Source organism: Pogoniulus pusillus, chromosome 10 (assembly GCF_015220805.1).
Source record: "Pogoniulus pusillus isolate bPogPus1 chromosome 10, bPogPus1.pri, whole genome shotgun sequence".
NCBI classification, from domain to species: Eukaryota; Metazoa; Chordata; class Aves; order Piciformes; family Lybiidae; genus Pogoniulus; species Pogoniulus pusillus.
This window is the reverse complement of record NC_087273.1, coordinates 39,338,281-39,363,581: the sequence shown is the minus strand read 5'-3', so window position 1 is coordinate 39,363,581 and position 25,301 is coordinate 39,338,281. Positions and strand designations below refer to the sequence as shown.

Genomic DNA, 25,301 nt, shown 5'->3' with positions numbered 1-25,301 from the left:
AAAGAAAGAAGAAAAAAAGGGGAAAAAAAAAAAAAGACAAAGAAAAAAGAAACCAAAAAGCCCTCCCCAAATACACCGAGAAAAAAACCCCAACCCCCAACCAAAGAGAAAGGCAAATGCAGTACTTTTACACACACACACACACAAAAGAAAAGGAAAGGGAACCCAACTCAACCCCCAGAACTATTGTTATGGCAGCAAAAGGTTTCTGATGCTAAGGAGAAGTCTGTAAACTGTAATCCAATCTCTTCCGTCTCTTCCCTTCGGCGCCGTCGTCCCCAAAGTGCAAGATGCAAGGTTGCCGTGAGCTTTCAGTAGTGCTTTTCCTGTAGGTAATCCTTCATTTTGTTTGGCAAAGGCAGTTTCTGAATCAGGTCTATCCTGGTGTACTGGCGGATGACAAACCGGCAGAGGTACTGCAAGGAGCGCACCTGCATGAAGCGGGACACGGGGTTTGTCAGCCGCACCGGGTAGGTGGCGGAGCCGGGCAGCCGCGACCGCGAGTAGCAGAAGGCTCCGTTCTCAGAGTCCCTGATGGAGTGCTCGATTAAGTCGACTATGGAGGTGTGTCCCTCCACGTCCGGCTGTTCGTAAAAGCTAAACCTACCGTTCGAGTGCTCGATTCTCGTGTGGAGGGTCTTGCCGTGGGAGCGGAAACTCAAGCTCAGAAGGTAGCGGTCGTCGGAGCTGTCTCGGACGAGGAAGGAGCCGTCAGGCACGTTAGCTAATTTGCCCTCCGCCTCCCAGCGGGTGATGGGGCCCCAGTACCAGCCTTGCTTGGCAAGCTTTTTCAGTTCCTCCGTGAGACTCGTCACGACCATAGGACCACTGTTCTGTACGGAATCATAAACCCTCCCGACTCCAGGGGCACTGTTGGGATCGAAATTCAAATGGCAGCGCATGCTGTCGGCCACGTGGGCGTCGGTGCCGCTCAGGCCGCTGAAGTTCCTTTGGATTTGATTATTCTGCATCGGAGGTAGCAAAGGTGAGAGCGGAGGGACGTCGCCGTGGTTGACTCTTGGGCTCTGCAACATGACTCCCGTGGTACCAATCAACAAACCGTTCACCGTCTGGTCCACGAAGATGTCCGGCGCGACGACGACATCCTGGTCCACCTGGCTCTCTTCTTCGTGGAAAGCGCTGCCCCCCACTTGAGAAGAAACAGTTGATACCTCCATGGGGGAGGAACCGTCCAGACAGTAACTACGTGATCCTTCCAAAGGATACATTCCCTCATCTAAAGGCACAGTATACTGAATGTAGTCCTGAGGCATTAATCCAATAACTACAGGCACATGTTCATCGAGATGAAGATGCAAGTCCCCGTTCTGAGATTCCGTGGGCTTGAACGCGCTGCTCTGCTCCTGGAACACGCTGTCCGGCTGCAAGTCGTGGAAGTCCTTTCGAACGCCATTCAGTGCTGGGCTTGGGTTGGAGGAATGGACCAAGGCCTTGACTTTCACTTCCATTTTGATGCAAGTCTCCTCCGAATTTGTCGGTCGCAGGGGCCACGGCGTCGGACTGTAATGGTGGTTGCGGAGGGAAGTGGATCTCAGAGGTCTCTGGGCTCGCACATCCTTGAAGGTGATTGGCGCGGAGGAGGAAGAGAAGGTGTCCTCATCTGCAGAGCTCACCGAGGGCGTGCTGCCTTTGCCCTTCTGCTTCTGCTTCGCAGAAAGCCTCCTTTTCAGCGTACCCATTAAGCTCTCGCTTTTTGATCTGTTCTTGCCTCCTTTCTCATCTTCGCTGTTGACCTCGCAGCTCGCCAGATCTTTGCCGTAGCAGCTGCCGAACAAGGAGTCGTCTTTACCAAAATCACTCAGGGCTGGCTGCTGAACCACCACGAAGTCGCTCTCATCTTTGCTCTTATTCAAGTTAAAGGACTTGCGGATTGTTTTGAGACTGATTTTCTTCATTCTGACGAGTTCCCACGTCTGGCTGATCAGCAGTGCTCGCGGCGACGTAGCCCTAACACATGCAGAGCAGCTTCTGCTTCATTTATGCCTTTTAGCCAGCCTCATTTAACTTCAAGAGCCATTTCCTGGAAACAAACAGAAAAAACCCAATTAATATCACAGAAGGATTTAAATTTAACCATCGTGGTCGGGTAGGGAGGTGGATTGAGATGTCAGAGCTGTGGTCAGTGGGACGCAGTCAGGTTGGAGGCCTCTATCTAGTGGAGGCCCTCAGCGGTTGGTACTGGGCCCAGTGCTAATCAATGTACTCTTCAGCGACCTGGCCAAGGGCACAGAGGGCACTGTCAGCAAGTTTGGTGATGGCACAGAACTGGGAGCAGTGGGAGACACCCCCCCCAGGCTGTTCTACTGCTCAACCAGACCTGGACAGGCTGGAGAGGTGGGTGGGGAGAAATTGAATGCAATCCAGCAAGGACAAGGTTAGAGCCTTGAACAATCCCATGGGCACAGATAGAAAGGTTTAGGTTGGAAGGGGCCTCAAAGTTCATCCAGTTCCAACCCCCTGCAATAGGCAGGGACACCTCCCTCTAGAACAAGTCACTCAAAGAACAATCCCACGTTCATAGAATGGTTTAAGGTTGGAAGGGACCTCAAAGTTCATCCAGTTCCAACCCCATACCATAGGCAGAGACACCTCCCACTAGAACAGGTCAGTCAAAGAACAATGCCATGTTCATAGAATGGTTTAAGGTTGGAAGGAACCTCAAAGATCATCCAGTTCCAATCCCCTGCAATAGGCAGGGACACCTCCCACTACAACAGGTCACTCAAAGAACAATCCCACGTTCATAGAATGGTTTAAGGTTGGAAGGGACCTCAAAGTTCATCCAGTCCCAACCCCATGCCATAGGCAGAGACACCTCCCACTAGAACAGGTCAGTCAAAGAACAATGCCACGTTCATAGAATGGTTTAAGGTTGGAAAGAACCTCAAAGATCATCCAGTTCCAATCCCCTGCAATAGGCAGGGACACCTCCCACTACAACAGGTCACTCAAGGTCTCATCCAACCTGGCCTTGAACACCTCCAGGAAGGTGTCCTCCACAGCCTCCCTGGGCAACCTGCTGAGGGTAACCCTGCTTTGGCAGGGGGGGTGGATGATCTCCAGAAGTCACTTCCAACCCCTCCCATTCTGTGATTCTCCTAATATCAGCAATCCTACCTCGCATGCCAGCGTGTCCCAGAGCGCTGCAGGAGCAGCCCTCAGCACACAACGCGCTCACACGCTTGCAAGTGTCAAAGTTTCCACTGTCTTCTCGCCAGCAACAGGAAGAGCTGGAGCAGAAGTGCCCAGCATGCCACCCCTTCCTGATACACACTGAAGTGAGCTGCACAGCTCCTCACAGCCCTTGGCACTGCAACGGCTCTGCTACTACGAATGATGGCACTGCTGAAGCCTGCCACTGCTGTGCTCTCCCAGTGCCATCTGCTGTACAGGGAAGGCATCCATGAGATCCCTTCTCAGCCTTCTCTTCTCCAGACTCAACAGCCTCAGGTCTCTCAGTCTCTAGTCACAGCAGAGATGTTCCAAGTTCCTTCACCATCTTCACAGATCTCTGATGGATTCTCTCCAGCAGATCCCTGCCCCTCTTGAATTGGAGAGCCCAAAAGTGGACACAGTATTGCAGCTGTGGTCTCACCAGGGCAGAGCAGTGGGGGAAGAGATCCTCCCCAGACCTGTAACTTCAGAAATGCTGTTCCTCAACTTGAAGCACAGGCCAGGACAGAAACCATAACCCAGGGCACTTTCTCACGGTGGTTTTTGGGATCACCTTTTCATATTCATGACTAAAGAACATCATTGTGAGAAAGAGTTGTGCAGCCCTTCCCCAGAAAGGAAAGAAAACCCTTGGCAGGCTTGTGACAGCTGAATAGCACCACTTGAAACTGACCTCTACTGATGCTGGTTTCGTTTTCAGAGAGGAAGGAAGAAAACAGAGGAAAAGTATCAGAAGAGAAGCCTTGTGGCACATTTCTGCTGGAAATGACAGAAGTTGACACAAGATCTCCACATATGTCACTAATTCTTGTGACACAAACCCCTTTTGGATGCTGCTCTTCCCCCCAAGTGACAAGCTGCTAATTTGTTGTCATTACAAGGAGAGAGACTCTTCTCTTCAGGAGCAGAAATGGAAAACATAAGCAACACAGCAGGAGAGCTGTAAAGTCACATTCACAGGACAGAGAAAAAAGGAGTTAAACCTACCTGCTGCTTTAACCCCCTCACTAGCTACACCCCAGCCATCGGGAGGCTCTACCTGAGCAGCACCACCTAGAGCAGGTCACAGAGGAACTCATCCAGTGGCTTTGAAATGTCTCCAGGGAAGGAGACTCCACAACCTCTCTGGGCAGCCTGTGCCAGGGCTCTGGCACCCTCACACTGAGTTTTTCCTTCTGTTCCCATGGCACCTCCTCTGCTCCAGCTGGCACCCAGTGCCCCTTGTCCTGTCGCTGAACATCGCAGAGCAGAGCCTGGCTCTCTCTCCCTGACACTGCCCTGCACATCTCTATCAGCGTGAGTGAGGTCACTCCTCAGGCTCCTCTGCTCCAAGCTCCATCTTCCTCAGCCTCTCCTCACGGAGAGAGATGTTCCACTGCCTGCAGCAGCTTCATGGCTCTGTGCTGGACTCTTTCAAGCAGCTCCCTGAGCTCCTTCTTGAACTGAGGAGCCCAGACCTGGACACCGTATTCCAGATGTGGCCTCACTTCCATTGATGCTCGTCTGACAGACAACCAGCAATATGTCATTGGCTTCTGCCCCTAAAAAACCCAACATTCACCTGCTACCAAAGATGCCCAACCCCCCAAAAAGATCCAAGATCACATTCTGTACTTCTGCCCTCCACAACCTCCCTGGAGCTGTTCAAGGCCAGGCTGGATGAGGTCTTGAGCAACATGGGCTGGTGGAAGGCGTCCTTGCCCATGGCAGAGGGTAAGAAGCATCCTACCATCTACCTCCAACCATCAAGGTATGACCTACGTCTACTGAAGTCAATCTGGTTCATTACTGTGACTTGGTTGTAATTTGTGCTTTGGTTTTAATCTCTGGTTTGATTTTAATCTGATTGTTTTTTAGCTTGTGATTTGGTTTTAATCTCTGATTGGGTTTTAATTTGTGATTTGGTTTCAATTTCTGATTTGGTTTTATTTGTGATTTGTTTTTTATTTGAGTTGGTTTCAATTTGTGATTTGGTTTTAATTTGTGATTTGGTTTCAATTTGTGATTTGGTTTTTATTTGTGATTTGGTTTTAATCTCTGATTTGGTTTTAATTTGTGATTTGGTTTCAATTTGTGATTTGGTTTTTATTTGAGTTGGTTTTATTTGTGATTTGTTTTTTATTTGAGTTGGTTTCGATTTGTGATTTGGTTTTAATTTGTGATTTGGTTTCAATTAATTTGTGATTTGGTTTTTATTTGAGTTGGTTTCAATTTGTGATTTGGTTTTAATTTGTGATTTGGTTTCAATTTGTGATTTGGTTTTTACTTGAGTTGGTTTTAATTTGTGATTTGGTTTTAATTTGTGATTTGGATTCAATTTGTGATTTGGTTTTTATTTGAGTTGGGTTTAGTTTGTAATTTGGTTTCAATTTGTGCTTTGGTTTTAATCTCTGATTTGGTTTTAATCTCTGATTGAGTTTTAATCTCTGATTTGGTTTTAAGTTCTGACTAAGAATTAAAAAAAGAAAGGTTTAGGTGATACTTTTTTTTTAATCACTGTCTTAAGATATCACTGGCAAAAAAAAAACCCAAACCATAAGGCATCTCCTCTTTGTCTCCTACTAATTCACAGTTAGAGTCTTCATCTCAGAAATGCTCACGAAGTTCCAGCAGCAGCTTTGCTTTCTTGAACATGTAAAACATAACCTCCAAGATAATCACAGACAACTTCTTTCACTGAGCACAAAACCCTTTCTTTTCCCTCTTGGAGAACAACACGCTGAGAAAAATGATTTGATGACCTTTATCTGAACTATTTATATAGGAAACACAGTAGACAACTTTATGAAGGTTCAAAGTTCAAGAGCTCCAAAGTTGAGACAAGCCAGAAGAGCTGCCTGAGCAATTCTCTTCTCTTTCTTGCTTCACATATGGGACAGAAATGTTTACATTAATTCTGCTCTCCACTACCCATTAGAATGTATGGTCCCATCATTTCCTTACAGCACACTAATTAAACCACAAATTCCAGAGCTCACAGACAGAATTATTGGCTTCATTAAGGCTATTTTTTGCTGTCTGTACCTCTGACCCTGAAATGTTACTGCGCAGGCATTGGGCGCTTCTTATTCAACGCTTTGCCAGCTCAGCTCGGTGAGCTCAACTCTTCCTTAGCTGGGTTCATACACTAAATAAAAGGCACCACCAGGCCAAAGTGAGACCTGTTTGTTCTGAGCCCTCCAATCTGGATGTTCATGATGTGGATCTCAGGTTGGATGAGGCCTTGAGCAACCTGCTCTAGTGGGGGGTGTCCCTGTCTACAGCGGGAGGTTGGAGCTGGGTGATCCTTGAGGTCTCTTCCAACCTAGACTGGGTGCTAGGTTGGACTGGATGATCTTGGAGGTCTCTTCCAGCCTGGTTGATTCTATGATCTATGATTGTATGGACTGGTGGGAGGGCAGGGGTGTGACCCTTTGGGGTGTTGAGTAAATGCCTGCCTGCTTACACCCGACACAGCCTCAACTCTCCACCAAGGTGTAAGATGGCAATGAGGTGACTGCGACTGCAAATTGTCACCCACTGAAGGGATGGCCACAAATCAAAGCTTCTGGTCCCTTTCAGAGGTTTGCTGACAGTCACAGAATCATAGAATCAGTCAGAGTTGGAAGGGACCACAAGCATCAGCCAGTTCCAAGCCCCCTGCCATGGCCAGGGATACCCTACCCTAGAGCAGGCTGCACACAGCCTCAGCCAGCCTGGCCTCAAACACCTCCAGCCATGGGGCCTCAACCACCTCCCTGGGCAACCCATTCCAGCCTCTCACCACTCTCCTGCTCAACAACTTCCTCCTCACCTCCAGCCTCACTCTCCCCACCTCCAGCTTTGATCCATTCGCCCCAGTCCTGCCACTCCCTCACAGCCTCAAAAGTCCCTCCCCAGCTTTTTTGGAGCCCACTTCAGATGCTGGAAGGCCACAAGAAGGTCCCCTGGGAGCCTCCTCTGCTCCAGCCTGCACAGCCCCAACTCTTTCAGTAAAGGAATAAAGCAGAACAAACCCTTGGGTTTCACTGTCCTGCAAAGGCATCCCCAGGGGTTCAGGGTACCTTCTCCCACTGTTCTTCCTCATGACTCAGCTTTCTGAGTGCCTTTAAAGCGTTCCAATTCAGCAGGCATGTTGCAAAGCCTTTTCACTTCTCAAAGCAGTGAGACAATCAACCACCCTACAACACAAAGAACTACCAAGTAGCTGGATGAGAAGCAGAAGAACTCCACCTGAGTTAAAAAGACAGAGGAGGGAGAAGAGACCAAAATATGAGAAGGGTAATAAACCAAAACCAACTCCCACCCTCAAAACAGAAAAAAACCCAAACCCCAAAACCCCAAACTCACTGCAAGGTTGGTTCTAAACCACTAATGAAAGCACGAGATGCAAAGAGAGTCAACTCAGAGCAACAACCAGGCCAACACGACTTCTGCCCAGAGTTTGCCATACAAAACTAATCTCTGAGTCTGCTGAAGTGGTGCCTGTAGGGAGGCACAAAGTGTCCCCACAACCCCTACCACATTCTGCCTGCAACACAGCAGAGCTGAGGCTGATGGCCTGCTTTCCAAAAATACAATTCAAAGCAAAGCACACTCTGCCAGGCTGCAAAGGTCAGAAGTGCATCCAGCCTGACCTAAAATAGATAAAACATTTTGGTCTAACCTTTCCCCCCCCCCCCTCCAGTACCTAAGCACAAGCATCTCCTCTAAAAATTAACAGGAATCACAAGTACTTAGGACATACAGCAAGAGACAGGTCCCTAAGGACTCCTTTATGGAGAAATGAGGAGTTTAAACTCAGTGTTCATCAAAGCCTTCCTCCCTCTCATATTTTCAGGAGTGGTTTATCTGGAAACTCTCAATATTCAGCTCTTTTCTAAATGAAAACCTCCTCAGCAGGCCTTAGCCTTCTATTTTCACATTCAGAAGCAAAGGCATTCAGCATTAAAAGAGCATCAGTGCCTACCCCATGGCTATGCCTTCACCTGCCTCCTTAGGCACCTTCTAAAGCTCTCTGCCCACTGTCACAGCACAGAGCCATGCAGCAAGTGGCAACCACTTCTTTCTATCAACATCATGAGAAATGGAACAATCATCTAATCAAGCAGGCTGGCAGAGAGCTCCAAGCTCACCCAGCCCAACCTAGCACCCAGCCCTGCCCAACCAACCAGACCATGGCACTAAGTGCCCCAGCCAGGCTTGGCAAGAACACCTCCAGCCATGGCCACTCCACCACCTCCCTGGGCAGCCCATTCCAGTGCCAATCACTCTCTCTGCCAACAACTTCCTCCTCCTCACATCCAGCCTAGACCTGCCCTGGCACAGCTTGATGGACACATTTTATCCATCACAGAGACTGGCCAGGGCTGGGTGCTAGGTTGGACTGGATGAGCTGGGAGCTCTCTGCCAACCTGCCTGATTCTATGAAGTCAAGCCTGGCTGGGGCACTTAGTGCCATGGTCTGGTTGGTTGGCCAGGGCTGGGTGCTAAGCTGGGCTGGATGAGCTTGGAAGTCTCTTCCACCCTTCTTGATTCCGTGATTCCTACTGGAGAGCCCCAAATTTGACACAGTATTGCAGGTAAAGCAAACCTGCAACATCTGAAGTTCCACTACTGACTCTGAAATCCATTTCAGGACCTTCAGAATCAGAAAATGTGCCTCACACAAGAGTGCTGCAGAACAGTCAGGGACTATCAGGTTTCTTAGGAGCACAGCACACAAGAACAAGACTGAAGAAGCTTCACAGTTCTGTTATTTTTTTTCCACTCTTACAAACTCCAAATAATGTTTTATTGCAATCCTTATTTCAGGGTATTCTGCTTCCCTACCTCCAGCATTTTGTTTCCTCCCTTGGACTCTGTGTGATTCATAAGCTTGTCCATCAAAGGCTAAATAAAGTTAAGACAGTTTTAAAGCTTTCAGAGGGGATAAATCCTTAAGAATGAGGCACTTGGAAACAATCCTTCTGAACTGCTGTGGTTCTTGAAAGTGAATGTTCTTCACTTGGTTGCTGCATCAAACCAGGCAGGGGAAGATTCGGTTAGGATCCCTGTCAATCTCAAATCCAAGCATTTTATACATGGAATATCAATCAGCACTAACTGCAGATGAGTCTTTCATAGTCAGTAAACCAGATCCAATCAGTGAAACCAAAAGTAGCATTTATTTTACAACACAACAAAGAAAGAAAACCCAGACTTGCTGCCTCTCTGTTTAGAGACTGGAGGATCTTCAATCACATGCATGCCCAAGGGGAAATCCTCTTCTTCCTCACAGACTATCTCTTGTAATTAAGCATCCCCCCTGCCCAGGACACACTCCAGCAGCAGAACCTGGACCAGTGGAGCAGACATCACACCTGGAGCCCCGGGGACAAGAGGGTTGTGGAGATGCTGGAGAGTGTCCAGAGCAGGGCCAGGAGGATGCTGAGGCTGCAGCAGCTCTGCTGTGAGCACAGCCTGAAAGAGTTGGGGCTGTGCAGGCTGCAGCAGAGGAGGCTCCCAGGGGACCTTTTTGTGGCCTTCCAAGGTCTGAAGGAGGCTCCAAAAAAGCTGGGAAGGGACTCTTGAGGCTGCTAGGGAGTGCCAGGAGTGGGGGAATGGAGCAAAGGTGGAGGTGGGGAGAGTGAGGCTGGAGGTGAGGAGGAAGTTGTTGAGCAGGAGAGTGGTGAGAGGCTGGAATGGGTTGCCCAGGGAGGTGGTTGAGGCCCCATGGCTGGAGGTGTTTGAGGCCAGGCTGGCTGAGGCTGTGTGCAGCCTGCTCTAGGGTAAGGTGTCCCTGGGCATGGCAGGGGGCTTGGAACTGTCTGATCCTTGTGGTCCCTTCCAGCCCTGACTGATTCTATGATCCTGTGTGCTGCTGGTCCCCCATGCCTCGAGCCATGCATCTGAGCCCCCCATGCCTCTGAGCTCTTCGGATCCACTGCAGAGAGCAATCCGAGCTCTGCACTTGGGCAAATGAGAATGTAAAGCAGAGCTTATTTCAAATTCTTCCCCTTTCCACTGGCAAGAGGCCCAATAAGAATAGAGAGCAAATCAATTCTCCTCGTGGTACAGAGCCGACCCATATTTGGGAAAGAGGAGCCACGGCTGCGCTCAAAGCACTGTCAGATCCAGGGGGTAAACACACCTGGCCAGAGAGGACAAGCTCTGGCTCATCTCACCAGATGATGTTTCCCTTCAGACAGAGGGTGAAAGATCAAAAATAGGTTTTCCATGTTGCCAGTCCTTTGGAATCCAAGGGGTGCTTTAAAGAGGGTCCATATATTATCCCTGCACAGTTAGCAGTGTGCTGCCCCGAGTGGGAACAGCATTTTGACTGCATGGGCAAAGCTTCTCAATCATCTTTCTTATCAAGCCCAAAGCTCCCAGAATAAAACCTTGGTTGTACAGGACCACACCAGTGCTGACAAAGCTTACTCTGAATGCAAATTCATTAAGTTTTGGGTCAAAACTAGACAGACTCTTAATTATTCATGATTAAGATTGGGAAGTTCTTTCTTTTCCCCTCCTACACACACACTAATCACCTGCAGACAGAAATGTCTCAGTATCCCAACCTGCCAATCTGAGGGAGAATACCTGGATGTGAGGAGGAAGTTGTTGGCAGAGAGAGTGATTGGCACTGGAATGGGCTGCCCAGGGAGGTGGTGGAGTGGCTGTGGCTGGAGCTGTTCTTGCCAAGGCTGGCTGGGGCACTTAGTGCCATGGTCTGGTTGGTTGGGCAGGGCTGGGTGCTGGGTTGGGCTGGGTGAGCTTGGAGCTCTCTGCCAGCCTGCCTGATTCTATGATTCTATGGCATTAAAGTATTTAACCAAACACTGTTTTGTCCTGATGCACACTGGAAGGTCTTTGGTTTGGTGGTTTTTGTTGATTTTTTTTGGTAACATGGCACAGAAGCAGAAAATATTTTCCCATGCAGCCCTAAACAATCTCAATTTGCCAATATTCAGTCCACACCCAGCAAAGATCAATTAACTGTGAGCAGACATTTAAATGGATGGGACTGATCACTGTATATTAGGTGTAAGTAGAACAGGAAGGATTCATAGAATCAAATCACACAGTCTGTGTTTGAAACCTTTAATATCATAAAATCACAGAATCAGCCAGGTTGGCAGAGAGCTCCAAGCTCAGCCAGCCCAACCTAGCACCCAGCCCTGCCCAACCAACCAGACCATGGCACTAAGTGCCCCAGTCAGGCTTGGCAAGAACACCTCCAGCCACGGCCACTCCACCACCTCCCTGGGCAGCCCATTCCAGTGCCAATCACTCTCTCTGCCAACAACTTCCTCCTCACATCCAGCCTAGACCTGCCCTGGCACAGCTCCAGGCTGTGTCCCCTTGTTCTACTGCTGGCTGCCTGGCAGCAGAGCCCAACCCCATCTGGCTACAGCCTCCCTGCAGGCAGCTGCAGGCAGCAATGAGCTCTGCCCTGAGCCTCCTCTGCTGCAGGCTGCACACTCCCAGCTCCCCCTCCTCATAAATAAATGGTTTGGTTGGAAGAGACTTTGCACATCACCTAGATCCAGTCCCTCGCTGTCATGGGCAGGGGACACCTTCCACTAAACCAGGCTGCTCAAAAAGTCTCATCCAACCTAGCCCTAACCACCTCCAGGGAAGGAGTGTGTGGGGGGGATGTGCTTACACTGAGCAACTCCACATCAGTGTAGAAATTCTTACTTGCAGGATCAGAGATGAAATTTTCACTGTGTCTATGAAGTAATCTGCTTTATGAGATTCAACCAAACTCACAGCTCTTCAGATGGCTATCTCCAGAGCAAGGTGAGAGTTCTGCAGAGGCAGCAGCACAGAAGCTTAGCTGCAAAAGCTGTAACTAAGCTTCAAAGTTCAAGCATGAGTGACATAATAAAGAAAATATATATATCTATGCACACAAAGTGTTTTTTTCCTCCTGATCTCTCAGATAGACATTTAAATTTCCATGCTCTATAGATAAAATGAGTATTAGCCCCAGTTCAAAATAATGAAGAGGCAATTGACATCTTAAAAAAGAGGATGCATACTTTGTAATGCTGACACACAACATTTCTGTTCCTGTTTTCCCTGTCAAACAACATCTAAAGCACTGCAGGTTCCAAAAAGCACTTCTTTTTTAATATACAGGAGATGTGAGTCAGTGCTGATGTAACAACTTCCCCTCATGGTATTCTTCTGACCAGCCTGCAATTAGACCAGCACATGGGGCAGAGGAGGCTCCTTTACCCCTTCAGACTGCAAAACATTACCAGTCACAGGTAAGCATTAGCCCAGGTAACTGCATGCTTGGTACTAAATCATGCCAAAGACCTACAGGGAAGCAGGTGAGGCTCTGTCCCTAGAGGTGTTTCAGGCCAGGCTGGAGTAGGCTGTGGGCAGCCTGATCTAGGGTAGGGTGTCCCTGGGCATGGCAGGGGGGTTAGAACTGGCTGATCCTTGTGGTCCCTTCCAACCCTGACTGATTCCATGATACAGCTAATCCTTTATTACTTCTTTATTACAGCAGTGTGCCCAGGTGGGCAGCAGAGCCAGTGGCATCCTGGGCTGGCTCAGGAGCAGTGTGGGCAGCAGGACAAGGGAGGTTCTTGTGCCCCTGTGCTCAGCACTGCTCAGGACACCCCTGGAGTGCTGTGTCCAGTTGTGGGCTCCTGAATTGCAGAGAGCTGTTGAGGTGCTGGAAGGTGTTGAGAGCAGGGCAGCAAGGCTGGGGAGGGGCCTGGAGCACAGCCCTGTGAGGAGAGGCTGAGGGAGCTGGGGGGGTGCAGCCTGCAGCAGAGGAGGCTCAGGGCAGAGCTCATTGCTCTCTAGAATTACCTGCAGGGAGGCTGTAGCCAGGTGGGGATGGGCTCTGCTGCCAGGCACCCAGCAACAGAACAGCCTCAAGCTGTGCCAGGGCAGGTCTAGGCTGGATGTGAGGAGGAAGCTCCTGGCAGAGAGAGTGACTGGCACTGGAATGGGCTGCCCAGGGAGGTGGTGGAGTGGCCGTGGCTGGAGGTGTTCTTGCCAAGCCTGGCTGGGGCACTTAGTGCCATGGTCTGGTTGGTTGGTGAGGGCTGGGTGCTAGGCTGGGCTGGGTGAGCTTGGAGCTCTCTGCCAACCTGCTTGATTCATATTCTCAGCAATATTTACTACTAATCAACAGCTCTCCTCCTTGCAAAAGCCAAGAGAAGGGAGAAGTCAATGTTTTAGGGTGCTGGAGGGATCAGTGTTGGGTTTAGCCTCTGGTTTCCACTGAAGAAAGGACAAGGAGAGGAAGGAAAAAAGCAGCCACCAGGTATCTACCTTACACTAACTCAGACTCAGGATGCTACACATACCTTAGTGACTCGTACCTTTGAGCTCACAAACCATCTATTCTGCAATCAGCTGCCTTGGGGCTGACCACAATTCCAGTCCAGAAAACCTCTCCAGTGCTGGTTTCACTCAAACCAATATGCCTGCACAAACAGCTTCTGTTCAGTGCTTCCAGGGAAAATTCCTCACTTGCCCAGTTTCCACCAGCTCCTGAACAGAGTGGACCTGCAAAGTGCCTACCCTGCTTTTGGAGTAGCTCTTCTTAAAAGGCACACTTGAAATCAAACCCCCTTTGCCTTGATGCCATTCATCTCCATTTCATTAAAGCTCTTAATTGAACACCTGACTCCCAACCAAAACAAGTTGCAAGGGTACTAAAAAACAACCACTCCACATAGCTTGTAGCTGCCCAGTCTTGTAGCAGTGAGGCAAAGGCTGGAGAGATTAGATTCCTTAAATCAGAAGGCACAAGCAAGCTTACCCACTGCATCAGAGATCCTGGGATCAAAAAAACAGCCATGCTTTGGAAATGTTTGGAGTAGCCTACTAATTTGTTCTCAACTTATTTGAGGAATGCAGACTGCTTTGGAGAAGGAAAAACAGTCACCTACTCGAGACTCCTACCAACTGCTGCTTTAGCACATTTAGCAGAGAACGTCAGATTAATTAAGAGTAAGACTACTCACCCAGCCCAGAAATCACATGCTGGAAAAGCCAGGCCTGACTGAACCCCCTTGCCAACAATGTTACCAGCAAGAGTAGCACTCTCTGAGCTGTTTCAGCTAGCGTGGAATAACCTTGAGGAACAGTATCAAAGTGGAAGTCTTCAATCTCCAATCCTGGAATTAGTTCATCTCCAGCTGCATTCATCACTGTTACCTTGAATCGTAGAATCAGGCAGGTTGGCAGAGAGCTCCAAGCTCACCCAGCCCAACCTAGCACCCAGCCCTGCCCAACCAACCAGACCATGGCACTAAGTGCCCCAGCCAGGCTTGGCAAGAACACCTCCAGCCACAGCCACTCCACCACCTCCCTGGGCAGCCCATTCCAATGCCAACCCCACCTGGCTACCCTGAGCCTCCTCTGCTGCAGGCTGCACCCCCCAGCTCCCTCAGCCTCTCCTCACAGGGCTCTGCTCCAGGCCCCTCCCCAGCCTTGCTGCCCTTCTCTCAACACCTTCCAGCACCTCAACAGCTCTCTGCAATTCAGGAGCCCAGAACTGGACACAACACTCCAGGGGTGGCCTGAGCAGTGCTCAGCACAGGGGCACAAGAACCTCCCTTGTCCTGCTGCCCACACTGCTCCTGAGCCAGCCCAGGATGCCATTGGCTCTGCTGCCCACCTGGGCACACTGCTGGCTTATGTTCAGCTCCTCTCTACCAGCACCCCCAGGTCCGTCCCTCCCTTCCTTCCTTCCTTCCTTCCTTCCTTCCTTCCTTCCTTCCTTCCTTCCTTCCTTCCTTCCTTCCTTCCTTCCTTCCTTCCTTCCTTCCTTCCTTCCTTCCTTCCTTCCTTCCTTCCTTCCTTCCTTCCTTCTTTCCTTCCTTCCTTCCTCTTTATTTCTCTACCTTTCTCTTTCCCACCAAAGCCTTACACACCAAAGCCTCTTACAGATCAGCATCTCACACTATCCGAGTTAAATACCACAAGTAAGAGTGGCTGATGACACCAGCAGAAGAAAACCACAACACCACATGTCTGTGTGATTTACCTAACCATACAAACAGATTCATTTTCCTGCTTCAGGTTTTTCTAACTAGAGACCACTTAAGGGACTCTGAACAAGACTTCTGCTGTCGACTGTTTCTACCTTCCCTGCCAGAGAAAATGGCTCTCATCCAGAAGTGCTTTACAGCAGTTTACAGCAACGTTATTTTGTGTTTGTAACAAAAACCCTCCATACTTTACAAACATCAGAGGCTTTTAAAACTGCCAACACAGTGCCCTTGGCAGATTACAGAAGAAAAGAATGTTTCACAGAGGACAAGAAGCTTCTCGTGTTCCATGTGCCCTATATATAGAGGAAGAAAGGGTTGGAGAGCAGTGCCTGCACAGCAATGTGTCCTTCAGGCCAAGAGGGCAAAATGGGATCCTGGGGTGCACCAAAAGTGTGTTTTCAGCAGGTCAAGGTTCTCCTGCACCCCTGCTGAGACCATACCTGCAATACTGTATTCACTTTTGAGTCCCGCGGTTCAAGAGAGACGGGGATCAGAGAGTCCAATGGAGAGCTACAAGGATGCTGAAGGGACTGGAACATCTCTGCTGGGAAGAAAGGCTGAGAGCCCTGGGGCTGGTTAGTCTGGAGAGGAGAAGGCTGGGAGGGGATCTGAGCCATGGCTCTGAGTTCCTGAGGGGTGGGTGTCAAGACGAAGGTGCCAGGCTCTGTGTGGTGGTGCCCAGTGACAGGACAAAGAACAGGAACAAGCTGGAACTCAGAAAGTTTCACCTCAGCTTCAGGAGAAACTTCTTTTCTGTGTGGGTGCTGGAGGCCTGCAGCAGGCTGCCCAGAGAGGTTGTGGAATCTCCTCCTCTGGAGACTTTCCAACCCCGCCTGGATGTGTTCCTGTGTGGCCTGCCCTGGCTGATCCTGCTTTGGCAGGGGTTCTTGCACTGGATGATCTCTGGAGGTCCCTTCTAACCCCTAACATTCTGTGCTCCCATGCTGAACAAAGGAAAGCTTGCATTTAACTCGCATAGTTCTCTTGGTCATGCCACAAGCAAGGCAGGCAGGATTTTTTTAGGTAACATGTGGCTTACATCCTTGTCACAAACAGAGCTGAGCTCCTCGGAGGCCAAAGTGTTACACTTGTGGATGCAGAAAAGGACCAATGATTTCCAGAGGATTTTATCTCCATCTTTTCCAGAAGGAAATTTCGTGAGAGATAGGAGTTTAATTAATTCTCCTTAGTTAAAACTAAAAAAAAACAGTTACAGATAGGTCCTGAAATCCACGTTACAGACTCTAACCAAGAGCTCTGCAAAGCCACGCACCTGGCAAGGCGCTGAGCGCTCTGGAAATGCAGATGCTTGCTGTTTGCATGCCTGGACATGACAGAAGCAGGAGGCAGATCACAAAAACTGGGAGGAAAAAAAAACAATTGGAGCAACTTTTATGGCAGTAAGATTAAGAAATTAGAAAGCTACATTTCTAAGACTTTGATCTGAGAGGTTTAACGCTCCTAAGAAGCAGACTAAGTCAGATTCTGCTTCAAGCTGCCTGTGCACATGCAGCCTGTATAGACTAGCAAAGGCTGTGTAACCTTTCTACAGCTGAAGTAACCAGATAATATTTTACCTATGGCCAATTTCCACCTGCATCCAGGGCAATCATTGCTTTGCTTCTGGTTGTAACCCCCAGGAGAGGTTGAAGTAGGAGAGTCAGCAGTGTGCACTTGCAGCCCAGAGAGCCAAGCAGAGCCTGGGCTGCAGCAGCAGCAGTGTGGGCAGGAGGGCCAGGGAGGGGATTCTCCCCCTCTGCTCTGCTCTGCTGAGACCCCACCTGGAGTCCTGCATCCAGCTCTGGAGCCCCTGGGACAAGAGGGCTGTGGAGATGCTGGAGAGTGTCCAGAGCAGGGCCAGGAGGATGCTCAGAGGCTGCAGCAGCTCTGCTGGGAGCACAGACTGAAAGAGTTGGGGCTGTGCAGGCTGGAGCAGAGGAGGCTCCCAGGTGACCTTCTTGTGGCCTGCCAGCATCTGAAGGGGGCTCCAAAAAAGCTGGGGAGGGACTTTTGAGGCTGTGAGGGAGTGCCAGGAGTGGGGGGAATGGAGCAAAGCTGGAGATGGGGAGAGTGAGGCTGGAGGTGAGGAGGAAGTTGCTGAGCAGGAGAGTGGTGAGAGGCTGGAATGGGTTGCCCAGGGAGGTGGTTGAGGCCCCATGGCTGGAGGTGTTTGAGGCCAGGCTGGCTGAGTCTGTGTGCAGCCTCCTCTAGGGTAGGGTGTCCCTGGGCATGGCAGGGGGTTGGGACTGACTGATCCTTGTGGTCCCTTCCAACCCTGACTGGTTCTATGATTCTATGTTTTTTGCTTCAATAGCTTATGATCATTCAGCTACAGGGGGGCAAAAAGCACAACTGCAACAGAAAAGGCAAAGCTAGAGGGTCTTAAATATTTGTTTAAACCTACTGTAACTACTCTTAAGACATAAATCTGTGAAACATAAAACAGGGAGTTAACTCAGAAAACCTCCCTATGGCAGGGGCTTGGAACTGGATGATCCTTGAGGTCCCTCCCAACCTAAACCACTCTCTGATATCAATTATTTCTAGAGGAGAAAGAAAAAAATATGACTGAAAGAAGGAAACTACTCCTTGTTATAAATCTTTAACTCGTGCTGTTTCAGAAGCATATTTGAGTGGTATGAAGCAGCTTTTTAAACATGGACAATAAATATTCTATTACAACCACACTGCTATATGTAAGTTGCCATCTGCAACTGCCAAGGAAGAATTTCAGTACTGCTTTTTTTTGTCTTTTTTCCAAGTGTTACCTCCTTATCTACTACTACAAATGGGCTGGGAAGCACTGGGGCAGAGGCTGTCCCCTTGGCACCACATCTCCCCTCTTCTGTGCCAGAATGAGTGTACACTACAGTAGAGTGGAATTAAATCACAGAATCATAGAATCAAGCAGGCTGGCAGAGAGCTCCAAGCTCACCCAGCCCAACCTAGCACCCAGCCCTGCCCAACCAACCAGACCATGGCACTAAGTGCCCCAGCCAGGCTTGGCAAGAACACCTCCAGCCACAGCCACTCCACCACCTCCCTGGGCAGCCCATTCCAATGCCAATCACTCTCTCTGCCAACAACTTCCTCCTCACATCCAGCCTAGACCTGCCCTGGCACAGCTTGAGGCTGTGTCCCCTTCTTCTGCTGCAGGCTGAACCCCCCCAGCTCCCTCAGCCTTTCCTCACAGGGCTCTGCTCCAGGCCCCTCCCCAGCCTTGCTGCCCTTCTCTCAACACCTTCCAGCACCTCAGCAACTCTCTGCAATTCAGGAGCCCACAACTGGACACAGCACTCCAGGGGTGGCCTGAGCAGTGCTGAGCACAGGGGCACAAGAACCTCCCTTGTCCTGCTGCCCACACTGCTCCTGAGCCAGCCCAGGATGCCATTGGCCCTGCTGCCCTCCTGGGCACACTGCTCCCGAGCCAGCCCAGGATGCCACTGGCCCTGCTGCCCACTTGGGCACACTAACCTGGCCACCTTGCCACAAACATAAGAGAAAATCTGCAGATATTGTCCACTTTCTTTGAGCAAAAAGAAGTAACTCACAGTCCTGTGTTTCTTTTTAGCTTGCTACTTCATGTTACCAAGATACACTCTTGAACTGGGTAAGGAAGCACTATTCTGCTTTCCCATCCAAATCCTCTTCAGTTTGTTCTCAGTACCTAAATTAATTACACTTACTTTTACACTACTTTTGTACTCTATTTTCCTCCTCAGAGCATCTCAACCCTTGAACTACCCCCTCTAATTTGCCACTAAAAGAAGGATTAAAACACTGCCAAGAAAGCGCTGAGATACACAACAGAAAAGTCTCTTTTCTGTCTCATTTGTGTTATCACTACAACACATTGTACTACCCAAACACTACCAAAATAGTGCTGTGTAGGCCCAGGAAGGCTGTAAAGCATCAGCAAATAAGGCACTCGAGTGCACTTGATTACCCTGGACTGTGCCCTCAGTTTTGCCAGCAACAGTGAAGCAAAATGCAGTGAACTCAGGGACCTGGCCAGGCTGGATGGGTGGGCAGAGGCCAAGGGGGTGAGATTGAACATGGCTAAGTGCAGGGTTCTACACTTTGGCCACAACAACCCCAAGCAGCACTGCAGGCTGGGGCCAGAGTGGCTGAGAGCAGGCAGGCAGAGAGGGCCCTGGGGGTGCTGGAGGGGCCCAGGTGGGCAGCAGAGCCAATGGCATCCTGGGCTGGCTCAGGAGCAGTGTGGGCAGCAGGACAAGAGAGGTTCTTGTGCCCCTGTGCTCAGCACTGCTCAGGCCACCCCTGGAGTGCTGTGTCCAGTTCTGGGCTCCTGAATTGCAGAGAGCTGTTGAGGTGCTGGAAGGTGTTGAGAGAAGGGCAGCAAGGCTGGAGAGGGGCCTGGAACACAACCTCCTTAGGCAACCTGTGCCAGTGTCTCACCACCCTCAGTGCAAACAAATTCTTCCTAACATCCAGTTTCAATCTCCTCTCTGCCACTTTCAACCCATTCCTCCTCATCCTCTCAGTACAAGACCTTGTCCACAGTCCCTCCCCAGCCCTTCTGTAGCCCACTTCAGATCCTGGAAGGCCACTCCAAGGTCTCCTGGAAGCTTTCTCTTCTCCAGGTTGCAGAGCCCCAACTCTCTCAGCCTGTCCTCAGAGCAGAGCTGCTGCAGCCCTCTCAGCATCTTGGTGACCTCCTCTGGACTGGCTCCAGCAGTTCTACATCCTTCTTGTGTTGGATCCAAGAAGTTAACAGCATGGCAGAAATTAACACACATCTTTGTTACATTTCTGTTATGTCAACTTCCCAAGCAGTTTAAAACAACCCAGCACATCTTCTGAATTCACACACACACACACTCTGATGCTGCACACATGCAGCATGGCAAAGTGACACTCACAAAAGTTCTGGAAACCTCATAGTGGTTCTTCCTTTCTATTCCATAACCTTGCAGCTTCCTAGGGAGTTTGGAAATGCAGGCACTTCTGTGAAGCACTACACTGTCATCAGCCTTGCTTTTATTTAATAAGGCTTCATGTCATCAACCTGTAACTTACAGAACAAAATGATACAGGGAATCTCTGTCTCACTACAGGTGAAAGCTCAGCTCCAAACTCACAGGATCACAGGATGTCAGGGGTTGGAAGGTGTGATGGTTTGGGTGCTCCCTGCCCCACCACTCTTATGAAATCACCCAGCTGGCTGGAAGTTAAGGAATGAAGCTTTATATTCACAGCTTAGCACAGTATATGAGGAGGTAGTTCCAATATTTACAGCTCGATACAGAAATATCCAAGTTGAAAGTAATACAGAAACACAACAGCCCCCCCAGAAACCAGAGGCCCCACGAGAGGCTCCCAGCCACCCTTCCACTTTCTTTCCACCCCTCTACCTTATCCCAGAGTTTGCCTACATGCAAGGTGAGGTTGGAGAATGGGCAAGGGCAGCTAGAAAGCAGAAGGGTTAGTTACACAGAAGCAGCCCCAGGAGAAGAGCGCAGGCACCAAGTGAGACAGAGACCCACACACTCTGACTCTCCTGCTCTGGCTTATCTGTGCTTTGTGTTCTTGTTTTTACACACCTCAGCAAGCCCAGGAGTGAAGCAGACATCACCACTGCTTTCTCCCCACAGCCTATAATCTATTTTTTTTCTCACTAAAATATTCCAGTTAGCCTCAAAATAGCACAGCAGGGACCCAAAGATCACAGGATGATAAGGGTTGGAAGGGACCCAAAGAGATCACAGGCTTGCAGGATTTTAGGGGCTGGAAAGACCCACAGAGATCACAGGATGTTAGGGGCTGGAAGGGACCCACAGAGATCACAGGATGTTAGGGGCTGTAAGGGATCCAAAGGGATCACAGGATGTTAGGGGCTGGAAGGGACCCACAGAGATCACAGGATGTTAGGGGCTGTAAGGGATCCAAAGAGATCACAGGATGTTAGGGGCTGTAAGGGACCCACAGAGATCACAGGATGTTAGGGGCTGTAAGGGATCCAAAGGGATCACAGGATGTTAGGGGCTGTAAGGGATCCAAAGAGATCACAGGATGTTAGGGGCTGTAAGGGGACCCACAGAGATCACAGGATGTTAGGGGCTGTAAGGGATCCAAAGAGATCACAGGATGTTAGGGGCTGGAAGGGACCCACAGAGATCACAGGATGTTAGGGGCTGGAAGGGACCCACAGAGATCACAGGATGTTAGGGGCTGTAAGGGATCCAAAGAGGTGATCCAGTCCAACTCCCCTGCCAGAGCAGGACCACACAATCTAGCTCAGGGCACACAGGAGCACATCCAGACAGGCCTGGAAAGGCTCCAGAGAACTCCACAACCTCTCTGGGCAGCCTGTGCCAGGGCTCTGGGACCCTTCTAGGCAAGAAGTTCCCCCTTGTGTTTGTTGAGCTGGAAGCTCCTGTGCTGCAGCTTTCATACATCGCTGCTTGTCCTGTCCCAAGGAGCAAGTGCAGTGCCACCAAGCCAAGAAGCAGAGCACAGCAAAGGAAGACTCCGTTCCAGTACTGCTTAACACTTCATGAAAAGGAGCATTTTGAACCAGCTGAAATTTGCCTTTCATAAGACACACACAGAACCGTGGAGCTACAATTACTGCCTTACTGCAGAAGGCTCCAAAAATACCTACACATTCTCCAGTGGTTTGAAGTCTTCCAGCCAAGCTAAGTAATTTATTTCATCACTATCACAAAGCTTCCACATTTTCTACAACCCGAGGATGTGTTTATTAACATGAAACAAAAACTGTGGTTCTTTTTGTTGTTGTTGTTGTTGTTTCCCACCCAGAGCAGAAACGAAGCTGTGTTATTCGTCAAGCAGCTAAGGCAGGAGCCCCTGCAGCAGGCATTTTTGTAACTACAGGCTTGCCAAGAGGTTGGACATGGTGTAAAATGTCCCTGGCAGGTAGGATAGATGGGTTGGGACTCAACAGTGAAAGGACACAAGAACTGGAAGAGAAGTGGAATCACAGAATCACAGAATCAAGCAGGTTGGAAGAGACCTCGAAGATCATCCAGTCCAACCTAGCACCCAGCCCTGCCCAACCAACCAGACCATGGCACTAAGTGCCCCAGCCAGGCTTGGCAAGAACACCTCCAGCCACAGCCACTCCACCACCTCCCTGGGCAGCCCATTCCAATGGGAAATCACTCACTCTGGAACTAAGAACTAAGTTGAAGAGAAGCTTTCCCTGACTGAAATGTATCCTTCAACCAACATCTTTAACAGAGCAGCCTACTCCATCAAAAAACCTGTTCCAAACTAAGGTGATTCTGAGAACACAGCAAGACAAAGGAATAAAGGAGACAGAAAGACACAGCCAAAGGACCTCACATCACAGAAGCTTCATTCTCTTGCACCTTATAAAATCTCAGTGTTTTCCAAAGCCCTTTTTCTTCCTCAAGCAACTGGGGCTGGACCAGTTCTTCCCTGAGAAAGTAACTAACATCATCGTAGAACCACAGAAGCAGTCAGGGTTGGAAGGGACCACAAGGATCAGGCAGTTCCAACTCCCCTGCCATGCCCAGGGACACCTCACACTAGATCAGGCTGGTCACAGCCTCATCCAGCCTGGCCTGAAACACCTCCAGGGATGAGGCTTCCATCACCTCCCTGGACAACCCCTTCCAGGCTCTCGCCACCCTCATGCTGAACAACTTCTTCCTGACATCCAGCCTGGATCTGCCCATTTCTAACGCTGTTCCATCCCCCCAGCCCTGTCACTCCCTGACAGCCTGAACAGTCCCTCCACTCGGGAGAGAGAATTTCCGCGGCGGCCTGAAGCACGGTGAAAGCCGCTGAAGTTGGTGGGGCTGGCGCAGTGTTTTCGCTCCAGCGAAGTTTCGGAGCGCCGCCGGTCCCGAGCGCAGCCCCTCCGGGAGCCCTGGGCGCAGCCTCGCCTCGCTCCGCACCCGGCGCTCCGCCACCCAGATCGCCACCTCCGGACCCCCGCCCGGCTGGAGACGGGACACCCCCAAAGCCCCACACCGAGAGCGGCTTCCCGGGCGGGGTGCAGGGAAGATCAGCCCCAACGGGCTGCCCCGGGAGGAGCGGGGTGCCCTTGGGCAGCGGCCCAGGGGAGGTGCGGCACAGGCCAGCGGGCCCCGCTGCCGCGGCGGGCGGGGGCGAGAGGCCGGTCCCGGCCCCCTCCTGTCACAGTGTGGGGGCTGGGCAGCGCTCCGGGGCCCGGGCCCGGCGCTGCTACCCCGCCTGCCCGCCCGCCCGCCTCTGCAGGCCGCGCCGCGGCCCCGGTGGCTCGGCAGGGCCTGGAGCCAGGCTGGCGGAGCCGAGCGAACAAAGGGAGAGGAGGCCGGGGCCGCGGCGCGGAGCAGGGCGCCGAGCGAGCCGCAGATCGCGCCTTCCCTCCGCCCCGCCGGCCCTCCGCGGGCACCGTGCGGGGATGGGCCGCGGCCCCTTGCCCCGGGGACGCTCACCCAGCTGAGGCCGCCGTGTCCCGCTCCCGGCGCCGGCCTCTCCCCGGGCACCTCGGCAGCGCGGCCCGGCCTGCGCCGGCATCCAGGCTCGGCGACGAGCAGCCTCCCGGAACAGCGGAGCGGGACTCACCGAGGAGGAGGAGGAGCTGGCGCTGCTGTTGCTCTTGCGGGGCCCGGCCCGGCTTCGGCTCCAGCTCCCTCCCTCGCCGTGCCGCCGCCTCCCTGTTCCTGGCGCCGCCGCCGCTTCCTCCGCCTCCTCTGCCCCCACCCCTCCGTCCTCGGAGGGGCGCACGGGGGTGGCGAGCCCGCGATGGCCGCCGCCTGCCGCAGGCAGGGCTGCGGAGCCCGGCGGGGGCAGCAGGGCGCGGGGCACCCCCGCTCCGTCCGCTCGCCTCCCGTCCCGACCCGTCCCCGGCAGCCGTCACCAGCCCTCCGCGGCCCGCCTGGCCCGCAGCACCTAGGCGCAGTGATGGGGCTCCTTCCCCCGCTTAGATCGCGGCGTCTTGCCCCGGCTCGTCCCTGCTCCACGGCCGCGGGACACCCGGCAGCCGCGCCGGGAGGGACGGAGGTGGCCGGGCTTTGTTAGCCCAGACTCCTGCCTGCCTCCCTCCCTCACCCCGCTTCGGTTTTTGGCCGCTCCCCTTGGCATTCACAGGGACCTGCTTCCCTCCCCATTCCTTTCGGCGAAGGACATCGCCTCCCCGGTGTCGCCTTAGCGAGGGGCTCTCCCCGAGCCGCCCCCGCCGTGCCCCCTCGGGGGCTGCTCCCAGGGCCGGGGCTCCCTTCCACTCTCTGCGTCCTCTTCCTTCTTCCCCCTGAGCGAACTCGATGCGCCGGGGAAAAAAAAGAGAAATGTACGGTCCGAAGTAGGAGGATTTGGAGAGCCTGAGCAGAGCAGGCGAGGCATGATATTTGCGTTCGGCTTCGCTGCGCACTCCGCCGCGGACAGCACCGAAGCGCCGCTGAACTTGAGCTGCATCGGCTGTGCTGCGGCGCCTTCAGCCAGCCAGCCTGTTCGCTCCCTCCTTTGCCGGTCCCTATGCTTGTGTTTTCTCTTTCTTTCTTTTTTTAACAAGGGCGACGAAACAATTCTTCATTTAGAAGGTGCGAGACTGACTGGAAGCCACCTGCAGGGTGGTGAAGAATTAGGATCCGCGGACAATGTGGGTCTCGAAAGTTGCCACCGGGGCTCCTCATTGCCAGAGCTTTGATGCTCCCTTGGCTTTGAGGTGCAGAAGGGATGCACATCAAGAGCCTGATGTGAGCAGATAGGCATCGTTTGCTTACCTGTGTCGCGGCAAGGGAGTCGCTGAGATTCCGTCTGTGGCTTCATAGAACCAGGCAGGTTGGGAGAGAGCTCCAGGCTCATCCAGTCCAGCCTCGCACCCAGCCCTGGCCAGTCAACCAGACCACTTCAGTGGTTCCAAGGTTAAGGAGGGATGGGTGAAGCTCACGAGATGCGGGAGAGTGAGTGCTCATCAGCACTCTGCCTGAGCTCCTCTGCTGAGATCAAAGGGATCTGTGGGTTGAGGTCAGTGGATTGCTTAATTGGCAAAAAGTTCTTTGAGGTCACAATGTGTCCTGGCTGCAGTTACATTTTTATGTCTCGGGCATCTGTGGAGAGGGAAAGGATTTCCTTGAGGCTCATCCAAGGGTCGTAGGCTTTCTGTGCCTGGCTGAGCAA

General features: G+C 51.5%; 1 protein-coding gene across 2 annotated transcripts; it reads right to left on the bottom strand.

The window, feature by feature from the left end:
- On the bottom strand, positions 1 to 23,811 carry SOCS6 (suppressor of cytokine signaling 6). 2 transcript variants are annotated; one of them, XM_064150430.1, is made up of 2 exons: positions 23,748 to 23,811; positions 1 to 2,041 (listed from the first exon to the last, which is right to left on the bottom strand). In XM_064150430.1, exon 2 carries the CDS (start codon positions 1,914 to 1,916, stop codon positions 312 to 314), a length of 1,605 nt encoding a protein of 534 aa, XP_064006500.1. In that variant the 5' UTR covers positions 1,917 to 2,041; positions 23,748 to 23,811; the 3' UTR covers positions 1 to 311. The 2 variants fall into 2 exon arrangements, with proteins under 2 accessions (XP_064006500.1, XP_064006499.1); XM_064150429.1 differs by lacking the exon at positions 23,748 to 23,811 and adding an exon at positions 23,618 to 23,716.
- Positions 23,812 to 25,301: the final 1,490 nt, after the last annotated feature.

Bases quoted from the DNA above. Each gene is read 5' to 3' on its own strand.
- SOCS6 (XM_064150430.1), bottom strand. From the start codon at position 1,916: ATGAAGAAAATCAGTCTCAAAACAATCCGCAAGTCCTTTAACTTGAAT.